The following is a 15,863-nucleotide window of genomic DNA, read 5'->3' as shown; positions in this document are numbered from 1 at the left end:
ACTAAGAAAAAGAAAGGATAATCTCACTAGCACCTTTGGTATTCTAGTGTTGCTTTAAGAAACAAAACAAAAGGAGATCAGAGACAACTAGGTTTCAGATTCTAAGTTAATGATTCAGTGATCAACCTCTCATGCATGAGGGAGAATTTTGAGACCTACATCTACCCTAAGTCCTATTTCCTTACTCCCGTGCATGGATGGCGTCCAATTGATGCCTAGCGAAGTTACTCACCATCATGCCTAGTGAAGTTACTCACCATCATGCCTAGTGAGGTTCCTGGAACCTAGAAAATAACAATCTGATCCTAGTCACAATTCACAAATTACTCAAAATCATGCCTGGGCTAAATCTAACAAGAACTTTACTGCCAAACTTAATCACTTCATGCTCACTTATTGTGGTATTTTTTGGGAGGTCTACTACTAATTATGAAAGAAAAATGAATATTTCAGTGTAACAATACACCTAATGTAAATTTGTGTAAACAGAATCACATTAAAGAAAATGAAAAGAACCAGATAATAATTCCAAATTTTTCATAAATAAAAAGACACATACATTAGAAAGCCGAAAGAGAAAAAACTTAGGCCTTCCACGACGCCCATGCTTAAGCAAATATGCTCCTTTCTTTAGAGCTGCAATGGCCTAAACAGATGAAAGGTTTACATGCATTAGAAAATAATACTAACCTAAATTTCCCTGAAATAGCATTCACAATACCAAATTTAACCTATCCAGAAAAAGAAAACAGTTACAGAGGAAATTACTTTTAAGACAGCAACATAAATCCAGAAAGAATCCTTTAACTTTGGATGTTAATTAACCCTTCTTCAAATCACACTAAAAAATAGAACTAACCAGACTAGTGTCACGTCAATATATGCTGACACTGAAAGATATTCTACGATTTGACAGCAAACTACCTGGTCGACGTTCCTCTCAGAGAGAGTAGTACCACAAAAATCAGCCATTCAAGTTTCAATATCAAGCTCAGCGCCAGCAGAGGATAACACCACAGTTCTAGAAAGGTACAAGACGATATCCATTTTTGCCCCATATAAAGCTTTCCTATGAATATATTCGCAGTTCATAGAGCATCAAATTCATCTATTTCATTCTGATAAGACCTTGAATAGTATCATTTGGCATAACAATCTCCCACAAAGCAAAATCCACGGTGGTGCATCACTGCTTTTGCGTTTATTTCCATTTGCAAGTTAATGGAGTTCTCTAATTTTGCAAGCAAGTCAACCCTACAAAAGTAATTTTTGAAAAAAGAACACCAGTTCTTCAGCAACAATCTTAACCAATCACAAATGTATTAACGCAAATTGACTATTGTATTAACCTCATTGAAAATAAATAAATAAAACAATTTGCATAAAAAAACACATCATATTATTTAAATCAATCAATGTTGGTAACGACGGGATTAGAACCCAAAATACACTACTCTATTAAAAATATGAGAAAAGAAATTAAATAGGACATAAAGATGATAGACAGCTGCCCTATGGTAATAGCTAACTAATTAGGGTCTATCTAAGTGTTCCAATAACAATTGCATGCATTCAAGTTATAAAAGCTCATAAAGAAATAAAAGGAGACATATTTGTAAGTCATGGCTGGGGAAGAAGATTAGAATACATTCAAATAAAAAGTAGAAACAAAATGGAAAACTAAAAAAATGAGGGTAAACAGCTTTTTTCATTATGAACATGTTGTAGTCCGTAGTCCAAATCAAAGAAAAGAGACAAACCAAAGTGAAGAATGAGGTTTTTGATGTGTAATACTGATTTACTTTTTACATATTTATATGCACTACGTTGGTTCAGAAAAGAAACTATATATAGATATTACTAATTTAGGATTTATATTAAGGAATATTTAGAAAATAATAAATTATTTTCTCAATAATCTCGGTAGTCAATACTCCTCAAGATGGTACATAAATACCTCTCATGTCCTTCTTGCAAATCAAACTATGAAATAGCTTATTTCCGAGTTCTTTATTGAAGGCATTTGCAAGTTGTAATTCAGAGGTTATATTGAAAATATTTAGAATATCACAACTTCTTTTTTCCTTGATAAAATGTCGATAAATTTCAATATGTTTTATTCTACCATATGTAACTAAATTACAGGTAACACTAATTATAGTGTTTGTTGTGATAATATAACACGACAGTCTTTCCTTTCTAACATCAATTCGTTCATCAAATTCTGAAGCCATGGTAGCTCACACACTTCTTGAGCTATAGTTTGATATTGAAGTCTGATACTTGATCTTGCCACAATAATCGGTTTTTTACTCCTCCAAGTAACCAAATTTTCTCTAATAAATGTGCAATATCCAAGTGTAGAGTTCTTATCATCAGGAGAGTCAACCAAATCTACATTGATTAAATCTTTTATCTTGAAGTGATCATTCTTAGAAAAAAATTAGTTGTCTTTCCAATGCGGACTTTATGTACCTCAATTGCAATTAACTGAATTGAGATATAGATCTCAAGGCTCATGTATGTATTGACTTACCACATTCGTAGCATAAGCTATACCAGGTTTGGTGTGATGGAGATAGATAATCTTCCAATCAATCTCGAATATCTACCAATTTCTACTGGTTTACTGATACCATCTTGTAGTTTATGGCTTGCTTCGATGAGGGAATCAGCTGGTTTACAACCCAATCACCTATCTCTTTAAGGAGGTCCAAAATATATTTGCATTGGGAAATGAAGATGTCTTTTCCTAATCTAGTAACTTGAATACCAATAAATTTTCTCCCTATTCAAGTCATTGATCTCGAATTTTGATGTAAGGGATTTCTTCAGCCTCATTATTTCTTTCGTATGATCCTTTGTCATTAGTATATCGTCCACATAGGTGTATAGTAATATTACTATCTAAGCATTTGAAGAATAAAATATAATTAGCATTGGTTTGATTATACTCAAAAATGGTCATAACATTACTGAATCTAGTAAAATCACGTCCTAGGAGTTTACTTTAACCCACAGAGTATTTTTTTTCAATTTACACATGTTTTGCTGACTTTTCTCAAGTTTAAATTTTAAAGGAAATTCCATGAAGAATTTCTCATCTAAGTCGCCCTGTAAAAAAGTATTTTTCACATTAGGTTATTCAAGGTTCTAGCCAAGATTGACTACACATGCTAAGAGAATTCTAATAGTATTCATTTTCGCAATTAGGGCAAATGATTGATAGGTAATCACATAAGTTTTGAAAAATCCTTTTATTACTAGTTGAGCCTTGAATCTCTTACAATAAACACCCGATCTTCTTCCCACTAGTTTATTTCTTAACAAAAGATCAACAAGTTCCTATGTCTTGTTTTTTATTAGATCTCTTATCTAATCATCCATAGTTCATTTCTTAATAGAAGATCAACAAGTTCTCATGTCTTTTATTAGACCTCTTAATTGATCATCTATAGCCCCTACCTTAATATCAATTAAAGCTTCTTATCAATCCTATATTATAAATAGTGTTAAAATATTATAAAATATATTACGAAATATTTTTATGTAATTATTAGTTGATTTCTTAACATTAATAGGGTGATTTATGTTTCCATAAATAGATTCCTCTTCTATGTATATATACCCCTAACTCTATGTAATGAAATATAAATATTCAGAATTTTTTTTTCCTAATTTTTACATGATATCAGAGCTAGAGTTAGATTTAGGATTTTAGGGGTCAATATTATATCATACTACAAGAAGGGTTGAACAACCCATTCTCGGTGCCAGAGAAAGACAACCACCTATCTCCGGTCAGTTCAGAGTGCGGCCAGTATGTTGATGTACGCGGGAGAAGTCGAGGAGAAGGTTTGTGCGGCAGTTATGGCTACGTGCATCGAATTTAATGGAGGAGGGCATTCTCGTGCGTGTTGGTTTCCTATTCGAAGAAAGAAGCCACAGAAGAGTTTGGTCGGCAAGTTCTGTGCACAAAACTAGAAGGCTGAAGAAGGGAAAACTGCAGCGGAGGAGATCATGCAACAACAAGTGATTCTCTGCTTTCCGATGTGATTTGGGGCGTTTCTGCGAGCACCATTCTGGATTAAGGTGTGCAATGGGGTTCTATGGTGACTTCCGGGCGAAAGGAGGATTTTTGGTAATTTCCGACGGCGGCGCATGGCTTTCTGACAGCAACACATGGCTTTCCGACGGTGGTGCGTGAGCTCTAGTGGTGGCAGTGTGGTTCTCTTAGTTTCTGTGGGTAAAGAGGTATTCTGTTTTCTTAAAAAGAAATTTTTATTTGCGGTGGTTTTCGAGTATTTTTAACTGTTATGTTTTGAGTATTTTGAGTACCATATTCCTTGTAATTTCTGAATTGAAATGAATATTGTCTACTATTACTGCCGTGAACAAGAGCATATAAAGCGGTATTATAAGAAATTGCAGAATCGTATGATACAAACCACTAATATTGTTGCTGCTACTGCTACCTCATCTTCTGAAAGAACTGTTATGATTTCAGCTGACGAGTATGCTAAATTCACGCAGTATCAAGAATCTTTAAATAAATTTTCTGTTCTTACTGAATTAGAGAAAAAATATCTTATCTCTTTCTCGAATAGATGGGTGATTGATTTTAGTGCTACAGATCACATGACAAGTAATTCTAATATTTTTTCTAATTTTCGACCATACAAAACACATTTTCCTATAACTATTGTTTATGGGTTGACCTATAACATTGTGGGTTCCGGAACTACAAAACCAACTTCATCCATTGCTCTTTCATCTGTGTTAAGTTTATCTAAACTTACTTTCAATATGATTTTTATAAGGAAGTTAACTAAAGATTTGAATTGTTATATTACATTCTTTCCTAATCACTGTATTCTTCAAGATCTTATGAGGAAACAGACTATCGGTAAAGAAAATATCAGATGGTCTCTATATTCTCGATACCTGCATGCTTCGATCAGTTGTTTGTTCTACTGTTATCTCTTCATTTGAAACACATTGTCAATTAGGACATCCCTCTCTACCTGTATTGAAAAAATTATGTTCTCAATTTCATGATATACTTTCATTGGATTGAGAGTCATGTCGGTTTGTAAAATATCATCGTAATCCGTCAGGTCCAAAGGTCAATAGACGAGTTGAGTCTACTTTTGAACTAGTTCATTCTAATGTTTGGGACCCCTGTCCTATTTCATTTAAAACAAATTTTAAATATTTTGTTACTTTTATGGATGATTTTTTTCGAATGATTTGAATGTATTTTATAAATAATTATTTTGAAGTATTCTCACTTTTGTGCTTTTTGTGCTGAAATCAAGACACGATTCAATATTTCTGTGTATGTATTGAGAAGTGATAATGTCAAAAAATATATGTCAAATTCATTTCAGAACTATATGACTCAAAAAGAGATCCTTCACCAATTTTCGTGTGTTAATACACCATCTCAAAATAACGTTACTGAGAGAAATAACAGACATTTTTTTGAGACAGCTTGAACTCTCTTATTCCAAATGTAAGTCCCTAAGTAATTCTGAACTGATACTGTTTTCACAGCATATTTTTTTATTAATCATATGTCATCTACAGTACTTTATGGAGATACTCCTTACAGTCTTCTCTTTCTAATCAAATTTTTGTTTCCGGTGCAACCTAAGATATTTGATAACACTTGTTATGTTCAAGATGTGCGACCTAGTGTGACAAAATTAAATCTAAAGATCCTGAAATGTGTATTTTTAGAATATTCTCGCCTTTATAAAGAATATCGGTACTACTCTCCAGATCTCAATAAATATTTGATTTCAACTGATATGGTTTTTTCAAAAAATATATTATTATTCTTCTTATTGTCCAAGTCTACAAGTCAGAGGGCAAACGATGAGTGACTCATTTATAGTTTCACATCAGGTGCTTCTACTGAACAAACAGATAATAGTATTTCTCTAAATGATATGCCTCCACCCCTAGTTGAGCAAGTTGATGATAGTGTTAATGTGCTTCTAACCCAAGTACCACCACCAATTGTTCATATTTATTTCAGAAGACAATAGACTTATGGTACATGTCTTGCACCAGCTCCATCATTGTCTGATTCTGCTTCACAGGATCTTGATCTTCCTATTGGTTTTCGTAAAGGTAAATGTCAATGCATCATTTCTCAACCAATTTATTCCATTGCTAATTATGTTTCGTATGACCATCTGTCTCCTTCGTCTATTTCTTTTATTACTTTTATAAATTCAATTTTTATACCTATAACAGTTAAGAAAACTTTGAATCATTTTAATTGACATAATGCAATGCTTGAAGAGATAAATGCTCTCGATGAAAATCATACTTGGGATTTGGTGGATTTACCCTAAGGAAAAATGATCGTGGGGTGAAAATAGGTGTTTCAGTCAAAATAAACCTAGATGGCTCAATAGCAAGACTTAAAATCTGACTTGTAGCAAAATTCTTATGGGATTGATTATTCTGATATCTTCTCTCCAGTTGCAAAACTTACATTTATCTGTTTATTCATCTCCATTGCAACATCTCAAAACTGGCCCTTACACCAGTTGGATATCAAGAATGCATTCCTTCATGGTGACCTTTTAAAAGAAGTGTATACGAAGCAACCACTTGAGTTTGTTACTCAGGGGAAGTATGAGAGAATCTGTCATGTGAAGAAATATTTGCATGATTTGAAGCAGAGTTCCCGTGCGTAATTTGACAAATTTAGTGAAGTAACTCTTGAATTCAAGTTGAAAAAGAACAAGTGTGATCACTCAGTCTTTATAGACAGTCAGTAACTGATCTTATATTTCTTATTGTCTATGTTGATAATATTGTCATTACAGTAGATGACTGTGCAGGAATATTTTCTCTCAAATAATTTTACATACCAAATTTCACACCAAAGACTTGAATCAGTTAAAATATTTTTTAGAAGTAGAAATAACAAAAAACAAGAAAAAAATTTTCTTATCTCAAAGAAAATATGTACTTGATCTACTTGTAGAAACTGAAAAGTTTGGAGCTAAATCATGTAACACATCAATGGTACCAAATGTATACCTTACTAAAGATGATGGTGACCCCTTTAATGATCCAGAAAGGTACAGACAATTAGTTAGAAAACTGAATTATCTTATAGTGATTCGGCCAGATATTGCATATCCTATCAGTATTGTTAATCAATTTATGTCTGCACCTACAGTTAAATATTGGGAGGCTTTGAAACAGATTTTGTGTTACCTAAAAGGTGCTCCAAGACTTGATATACTGTTTAGCAATCATGGGCACACTCACATTGAATGCTTTACAAATTCTGATTGAAATAAATCTAAAATTGATAAAAGACCTACTAAAGGTTATTGTGTTTTCGTTGATGGGAACCTGGAATCATGGAAGAGTAAGAAGCAGACCATTGTGTCCTAATCCAATGCAGAGTCTGAATATAGAGATATGACCCAGTATACATGTGAAATCTTATGGATACAACACCTTTTAAAGGAAGTGGTTTGAATCCCATATTACTTACAAAACTCTGGTGTGATAATCAAGTTGTCTTTCATATTATCTCAAATCCAATATACCATGAAAGAACCAAACACATTGAAATTGATTGTCACTTTATTCGTGAGAAAATTCAGGAGAACTTGATTTCTACCGGTTATGTGAAAACAAAGAAACAATTAGATGATATATTCACAAAAGTTTTGAATAGAACCCGAATTGAATATTTTCGTAACAAGTTGGGCATGATCAATATTTATGCTTCAACTTGAAGAGTGTTAGAATATTACAAAATATATTATGGAATATTCTTATCTAATTATTAGTTGATTTCCTAGCATTAATATAGTGATTTATGTTTTCACATATAGATTCCTGTTCTATGTATATATATTTCTAACTTTATGTAATGAAATATAAGTAAATATTCAAAATTTCTTTCTCTAATAGAAGATCAACAAGTTCTCACGTCTTATATTTTATTAGATCTCTTAATTGATCATCCATAGTCTCTACTTTAGCATCAGTTAAAGCTTCTTATCAAACCTGTATCATAGAAACAAAAGACAAAAACAACAAAAATATCTTATATTATTATGGTAGTGATTCACGCGAGATAAAATCGGATATAGGGTGTTTGGTACAAATATGAATCCTTTTTTCTTACAAAAATTTAAAAAAAAAAATCAAAATCACTATACTAGAATAAGAGTTTCGATGGACTCACCAAATGTTCCCAATGGAGCCGAATCCAGATTTGTTATTTGACTAGGTAGACTTCGTTCAACTACCTTGTGTCTATGGGAATAGATTCTTGGATTGAGTTTAATCAATCTATTAGAGTAAATATAAGAGTCAAGACTATCATGCTTATCACTAAAATTAGTACAAATATGAATAGATATGAATATGAAGGATAAATAAGGAAAGTTGCCTTTTCAACCAGACTCTCTCTGAAAAGGTATTTGGGTGAGGAAAAATACAGTTCAAATTTTTAAAAGTGATATATATAGTAATAAAATGTTTCTCAGGGAGAATGGTAATGTTTATAACCTTTTTGGATGGTAGAATATCCACTAAACATACTTGACAGCCCTCGTTTGCCAAAACCTTTTATGGACAAAACATACACTTCCATAAATCCTAAGAGGAATAATATAAGAACTAGTATCCAGCAACAATCCCAAAGTTATTCTCAAACCTAATGTTTTAAGGGCATGTAGCTAACGGGATAGGTGGCCAATAAAACTGCATCTCCATAATAGGATGGTGGCTTGTTCATGCTAAACATAAGTGCAGGGCAACTTCTAGGAAGTGCCAAATTCTTCTTACAGCCATTCCATTTTGAGCACCAGTATGAACATAGGTTATTTGATGGACTATCCCATGTGGATCAATGTACTCACTAAAGGCAACATCTCTATGTTTTATACCACTATCAATCTTAAAATTTTAAATTTTTGCTTCAAACTGTGTAGAAACTATTCTGTGAAATGACTTAAAGCACGAAAAGAAAATCATTTTTAGCATACAGAATATACAAGTCATTCTAGTACAAGATAAACCATTTACAACCAGATAAAGATACAGATTAAGTAGGTCTCCCATGCATCATAAAGAATAGTCATAAAAGGAAGAAAAGGTACTAATAAAATAATAAGACATTCTGGTGTGCTTTGCAAACTCTCAGGCATCACAGACCAATGACTCAAGATTTGCAAGTTTAAGACCAGATAAGATAAAGTTTTTCAAGAACAAACAAGGAGAAGACCAGATTGCCAATTTAGTTGGATCACTTGTTACGTATCAAGAGCAAAGACATCTATCATAGCTTGGTTGTTCTGAGAAACCAACGAAAATTTATTCTCGAGCAATACATAGAGGTCATCTTGTAGTCTACGGTATCCAATGGTTTTTCCCTGTTTTCAGTTTTTGAAAAAAACAATAAGGATAAAATCCAGCTTCGTTGTTAAGATTATCTATAATTGCATTAATAGACAAAAGGTCATTAGGAAAATCAGGGAATGAAGAACGGACAAAAATGTAATGAAAGAAGTGAAGTAATGAAACCTTTATTGATGATAGGATATAAAGATCCATCTGCAATACCGACTTTGTCATTACTTACCATGAAGTACAGGTTTCAAATAATTATGAGGAGCCTGTTGCATGTTCTAAAGCTCCTGAATCCATAACCCCACAAATTGTTTTATTTTTAAGATCAACAAGAAAGGTCATACCTTATTTTAGGAAGCACAAAGTTGAAGCAGTGGCTATATGAGAATCAAACTTAAACAAAAATGTCTTAGGGTTTGTATCACTTTATTAGAAAAACTCCCAACATTTGATGCTTCCCCACGTAATGTGTTTTTGTAGTCTCATACAAGTTTTCTTGTGGTGTTGCCATAGCCTATACTCCCATGACCTTGGGTTGGTCGACCATTAAGCTTCCTGCAACAATCTCTTGGATTTCTCGATTTACCACAATAGTCACATGTTAAGTGGCCTTTATCAAAGATATCCGGGTTACTGTGTTTAGGCTGTTCACAGGACAAATCAACAACCAACCTATATTTGTCTCCCGCTGATGTATTGGACATTGCACTCCTAGAACTTTCTTTCTGCTAAATATAAGAGGAAGTCACTGTTAGCCAAGGTAAAGGGTCCTTACCAAGAACCTAAACTCAATATTTAAACGTACAAGAAAATCTATACTAAATCCTTTTTTATCAACTTATCGAACTTTGATGCTCCATCAAGACAAGGTCCATGTAAGTCTTGGTGTAGTATATTGATTCCTATCATAACCATCTTAATTCTGCAAAGTATTCAGCAATTGTTATTTCTTTTTGTCTGTTTGCATGCACCTTTTTTTCCAATGCACAAATCAGTGTATCCAATTTGAGGACACGTTTGTTTTTTCTGATTGTATGTCTGATTGATAATTGAGGGCATGTTTGGCAGGCCGAATTCCAAATCTCAAGTAATAACTACCCTTGGAAAATCAGTGGCCGCATTAAATTAATTAGCCAAGACATAATACGAAAGTTCTCCTATTCTCACCGGTTGAGCGTGGCATCACCATCAGTTGGTCTAGGATTATAACCCCGTAAATGTACTCTTGCAGTCACGACCTTGGAGAAACAAAAACAAGACATCTGATTCCATCAAGCTTTAGCGGACTAATTTGTAAAGAACGATTTTCCCCACCACATTTATCCTCTGCCGTTTCTATTTACCTCTCTCTTCAAACGTCACCAAATCATTAACTCTGTCTCTCTCTTCGAACAAAATCGACAAGTCCACAGCATCATCTCTTTCTCCTCGGACACACAGGGCAGTGGCAAAGACGTAGCAGCGGTGTGTTTCTGCTTGTAAGGAAACTAGTCGCGCTTTCGTGTCCCATTTCTCGTCGCGCTTCTCTTCTGTAGTGGCGTTTCTGCTTCATGTCGTGCTTCTCTGCTCCAGACAAAGTCGTGATCAGTGTGTTTTTCGGCTCCAGACAAAGTCGCAAACTGTGCACGATGTGCTCCTTGGCTGCAAACCGTTCTCTGCACACAACAATTCTCGCTCATGTGGGCACTTCTTGGTGCTTCCCTGCTGAAAAAAACCAATCGCGGTCGTGACGATTCTCTATCACAACCACAGTGGCGCGAAGCCTATGGAGCTTGACTTCATAAAAAAGCAAAGGACTTGGCAAACACTGATCATGACTTTTGATTCCAGGAAGAAGGGAGCACGATATAACGATTCCAAGAAGCACCCATGAGCACGATATAACGATTCCAAGAAGCAACCATGGGCAGAAGCTCATGGTGCTTGTAATTCATGAACAAGAGAAAAGACGCAAATCAGAGTGAAGAATGAGGTTTTCGGTGTGTAACAAAAACGCTCTTATAGAGTGTTGGGAAACACGACTAATGAACTATATGCCTGGGTCATCAAACACGTATATCTCAACAAAGAGGCAGAAAAGGAGAAAAACTAATGGAAATTTATGCATTGATTCCTCAAAGATTCATATACTTATATCTCAATGTTCAAAATTTTACTAAATTGGAGTAGTTAGAATAGGTTAAAAGTCATATCTAATTTTATATTTTCCTTAAAAAGAAAATCTAGTCAAATATGAATCAACTCGATTTAGATAAATTATTATGTTACCCTTTCTTTACTAAGACAATAGAACTAATCTTACAATTTTCTTAGAATCATCAAAGAAATTATAGTTAAAAGAGCAAAGGATTTTAATATACAAACAAAAATTAACTGACTAATAAATTATAATTGATTAATTGAAATTACTTGTAAAACGTGAAATTTACCATACTCATTAGAAAGTATATTCTTAATTTTAATAAGTTACTTCAAGAATCAAGCCACCCAAAATAGCACCAGCAGAACATGTAGCATGAAACACTGCAATTGAATTCAGTTTAGACCAGTACAACGTAAAATATATGAAAAATGAAGTACAATGATAATTTAAAAGATTTTTTTAAACATAAAATTTCAGCACTAATATAAATTGCAATATATGTAGTTCATCAGACAGAATATACTAATATAAAAAAGATGGAATATTCAGTACTAATATAAATTATAATATATGCAGTTCATCAGACAGAATATATTAATATAGAAAAGACGAAATAATAAAAAACAGAGAGCATTTAATTGAAAAATATTGAATAAGAGCAAATCAGAACATCAATAAATTCAAACACAAATTACATTAACTGTAATTAAACCAATATAAAAATCCAGATTTATTGAAAAGAATAAACTTGACCCCTTAATTATTTCAAGTTTGCTGAAAATGAAATGACGATTCATGGATTAAAAGAAAAAAACTTGACCTAACCAAATCCCACTACAAAAACTGCTTAAACAACAAACCTTCTCGTGAACATAGCCATCTTTACATACCTTCAACAGACATTGGCCACGCAGTTTATATTCAAACTACCATTACTCAATCCAAATCCATATCACAGTTGTTCAATCTTAATACACCTCATAGTTGTTCAATACAAATCACATCCTCGGACATCCCAACATTATTCATTTCCCTTTTATTAACAAAACAGAGATCAAAAAAGCAAAAAAAAAATCTAATCTAAATTAATCTCGTCAATGAAGATATTAACATTTTCTTCAAAAAAAGTAGAGAGAGGGTAACTTACCTTAGTGTAGCAGAAAGTAAAAGAGAAGAATAACGGAGGATCGGAGATGAAAATTGAACTCCCTGGACCAGTGTGGGCGCTGCAAGGGGGAGCCTTGAGTTATCTCTTCAATCAACAACAGAGGTAATGGATAAGAGGATTGACATAGAGCTTGTGAGGTTGAGAAGATGTGCAGAAATGGAGATACAGAATTGAGTGAGAACCTCAACGCCGCTTCAAATCGGAGGAAGAAAAGGACTCCAGGGATGTGAAGAAGGGAGACCACCGAGGAAGGAGGCAGCAAGAGAACGTGTGCTTCCGGTGGTTTGGAGAAGAAGGAGATAAGATTGGATTGGAGAGCGATTATGCTTGATGCAAAGATCAGATGAGAAGAAAGAAAAAGAAACGGTTGCAATTCCTGTCGACTCAGGATTGGAAGAAGGGAAGATCAGTGTTTAGGGTTTTTTCATTGTTTTCTCTGGAAGATGATGATGATGATGATGAATAATGGTAAAGAAGAAGAAACGGAGAGAAGGGATGAGTCTGCGGCTGCTTGTGTAAATGGATGAGGGTGGCAACGAGAGAGATTGTGTTGGTTGGAAAAGGATCCGAAAAGGCTGATTGCAGTGCAAAAATGGAGACAAAATCAAGCTCCTAATAGCGGAGTAACAGATTCAGATTAGGATTTTTTTTTTTTTTTTTTTTTTTTTGTGTGGAAAGGGAAGAAGGGAAAGAGATCAGACAAGTCGTTGGTAATGGAAGGAAGAAGAAAAGAAGCAACGAGAATTCAGGGCTGTTTTTGAAAAGCGGTTAGGAATGCCGGGAGAATTTATAGTGTGTAGGAGTGTCTAGACTAGAGCTTAAAGGTCTCAAATGGGACCCACTTTCTCAACAGGCTTGGGCAATTTGAAAATGGACTTGGGCTTGGTTTGGACTTAAAATGAATCTTTTAATTAAAATATAAATTTACTCAGGGTTCTACTCATATTTTTTTTTTAGATCTTTTTTTTTTTTTTATAACAAATTTTTTTGAAAGTACAGCAAAGTCCAACTAATACACCTGAGTTATGTACTAAAGTTAAAAGACTTTAATACAACAGACTAATTTATCAAGAACATATATTTCGCGTTTTGATAAATCTAAATTCTACGTTGGATTTAGATAATTTTTATATATTCTTAAAAGAAGTGAATGTACATAAAATTAATGAAAGTTAAACCCAAAAAACAAAAGATAATAATAATATAAATCGGAATTCATAGTGAAATTAACACCAACCCTCATAATCCTTTAAAGAAGCCGATTAATTATGGTAAATAATTTTTATTAGAATTTCATATTTTTAGTATTTTTAAATTCTTTGAAAAGAACATATCAAAAGTCTCAACTCCAGTAGCATCACTAAGATACCAAGTCAAACCATTGCTCAAATCATCCCAAAGACCATTCAGTTTCCTCCACATGTGGGAATATGTGCTCAGGTTGGCGGTGTTCTTGCACTGGTAGTGCACTTGCGGTCCAAATTTTAACTAAAGTTCTCAACAAAGAGATGATTTTTATTAATGCTAACTCTAATTTGATTTTCGCTATCAAGACTTGACTTCTAAACAATTAAAATATCAAAATATAATATATCTATCGTGAGAGGAATCGTTGTGCTAATTATTTAGTGAATTATGCCTTCTCCTGATCTCCTAGATTCTATTACATACAATATGTACTGAGTTTCGAACAGAAATAAAATTAGTTGTGTAAATTAAATCAAACACAAATTAATTAGTAAAAACTAATAACTATCATCTCAATCTAAATTGATGCACAACTAATCAGTGAGAATGAAAAAAACTACATATCAAGATTCAAATCAGATCCACTATTAATAAAAATAAATATAAGATAATCCACCTATAATTAAATCCAGAACTGATAGAATAACTTTTTCTTTGTAAAGAATCAGAAGAAATAAATAAATAAAATCAAATTTAAATTTCTCTAGAAAAAAGACGAAATTGCTTATGTGGGCAATAATGTCAACAAGGAGAGAGAATGAAAACCACTTATTTTTCCTTCTCTTGTCAGCCACTCAACTTGTATATATATGTGTGTGTGTGTATATATATATATATATATATACTCAACTTGTATATATATGTGTGTGTGTATATATATATATATATATATGGTTCTCTTCTTCTTGCTTTTTTTCTCGCTGCACAGCCTCTCTCTCTCTTTCTTTTTTTCTTTTTTTTTTTTTTTCATGCAACATACATATGTATATATATATATATATATGAGTTGCAGCCCTAATTCCCTTTTTTTTTTCTTTTCTTTTTATTTACTACTTTGCCCTTTTTTAATATAATCTTAACAATCTCTTCCTCCAGCTCATGGAAGTATCCACTTATCTATTACTCAATTTTCACTCAATCCCCCTACTGTCTTAGTGTAAAATTAATGCTTGTAATGAATTTTGGTCATCATGTTAATCAGATCAGTCAAAATCTTCTTCAAATAACTCATCTTCTGCTTCATTTTATTTATCCAATGATTTTGCACTTCTTGAAAGTTTTTTAGTTCCTCATTTTCAATAATTGTAATATATTCAGAACTTGAATATCTTATAAATAAATAATGTGTTCTGTTTGACCTTTTAACCTGAGATTCTTAAAAAATCTGAGGTGGAAGGGGGTGCTCCCCCTGTTCAACATTATCATTTACATCTATTGGTACTGACACATAATTACTTTCATCTCCTTCATTATTAAAATTTCTGATTGTACGAGGAATCAATGCAAGAAAATAAATCTTTTCACTTGTAGTCTTCTCAGATACCTCAAAATTTAGTAGGATCTTATGTTCATCAAAGATTACATCTCTCGACCTGATGACTTTTTTCTTCATTGAATCCTATAACCTGTACTCAAACTCTGGATCTCCATAACCCAAAAAAAATACATGAAATTGTCATATCATCAAGCTTCTGTCTTTGCTCCTTAGATACATGCATAAATATCTTGCTGCAAAATACTTTTAAATGAGAATAACTAATATCCTTCCCAGATCATACTCTCTGAGGAATATCAAAATCTAAATGAGCTTATGGAAATCGATTCATTAAGTAGCATGCAGTGTAGAGTGCTTCACCCCAAAATAATTTTGGTAAATTAGTCATTTTTAACAAACATCTTACCTTC

At 33.1% G+C, this 15,863-nt stretch overlaps 1 protein-coding gene across 10 annotated transcripts in view; it reads right to left on the bottom strand.

Annotated features, from left to right (window-relative positions):
* The window catches only part of LOC110819806 (Regulator of chromosome condensation (RCC1) family protein), a 34,454-nt gene extending 21,008 nt beyond the window's left edge, over positions 1 to 13,446 (bottom strand). For 2 of the 10 annotated variants that reach the window (XM_088211783.1, XM_088211782.1), the window contains exons 1-4: positions 12,690 to 13,446; positions 8,231 to 8,337; positions 925 to 1,254; positions 560 to 646 (exon numbers count right to left, since the gene is read on the bottom strand). In XM_088211783.1, the coding sequence (XP_088067909.1) occupies positions 560 to 646; positions 925 to 972 (135 nt within the window). In that variant the 5' untranslated portion in view covers positions 973 to 1,254; positions 8,231 to 8,337; positions 12,690 to 13,446. Of the gene's footprint in view, positions 1 to 559; positions 647 to 924; positions 1,255 to 7,972; positions 8,050 to 8,230; positions 11,579 to 12,432; positions 12,576 to 12,689 lie in introns of those variants that run through there. The other 8 variants (XM_088211774.1, XM_088211776.1, XM_088211781.1 and 5 more) reach the window with 8 other exon arrangements.
* Positions 13,447 to 15,863: the final 2,417 nt, after the last annotated feature.

Source organism: Carica papaya, chromosome 9 (genome assembly GCF_054855325.1).
Source record: "Carica papaya isolate Zhongbai chromosome 9, ASM5485532v1, whole genome shotgun sequence".
In the NCBI taxonomy this organism is placed as follows: Eukaryota; Viridiplantae; Streptophyta; class Magnoliopsida; order Brassicales; family Caricaceae; genus Carica; species Carica papaya.
Note: the sequence above shows the minus strand (reverse complement) of the source record. Positions and strands in the feature narration are given on the sequence as shown.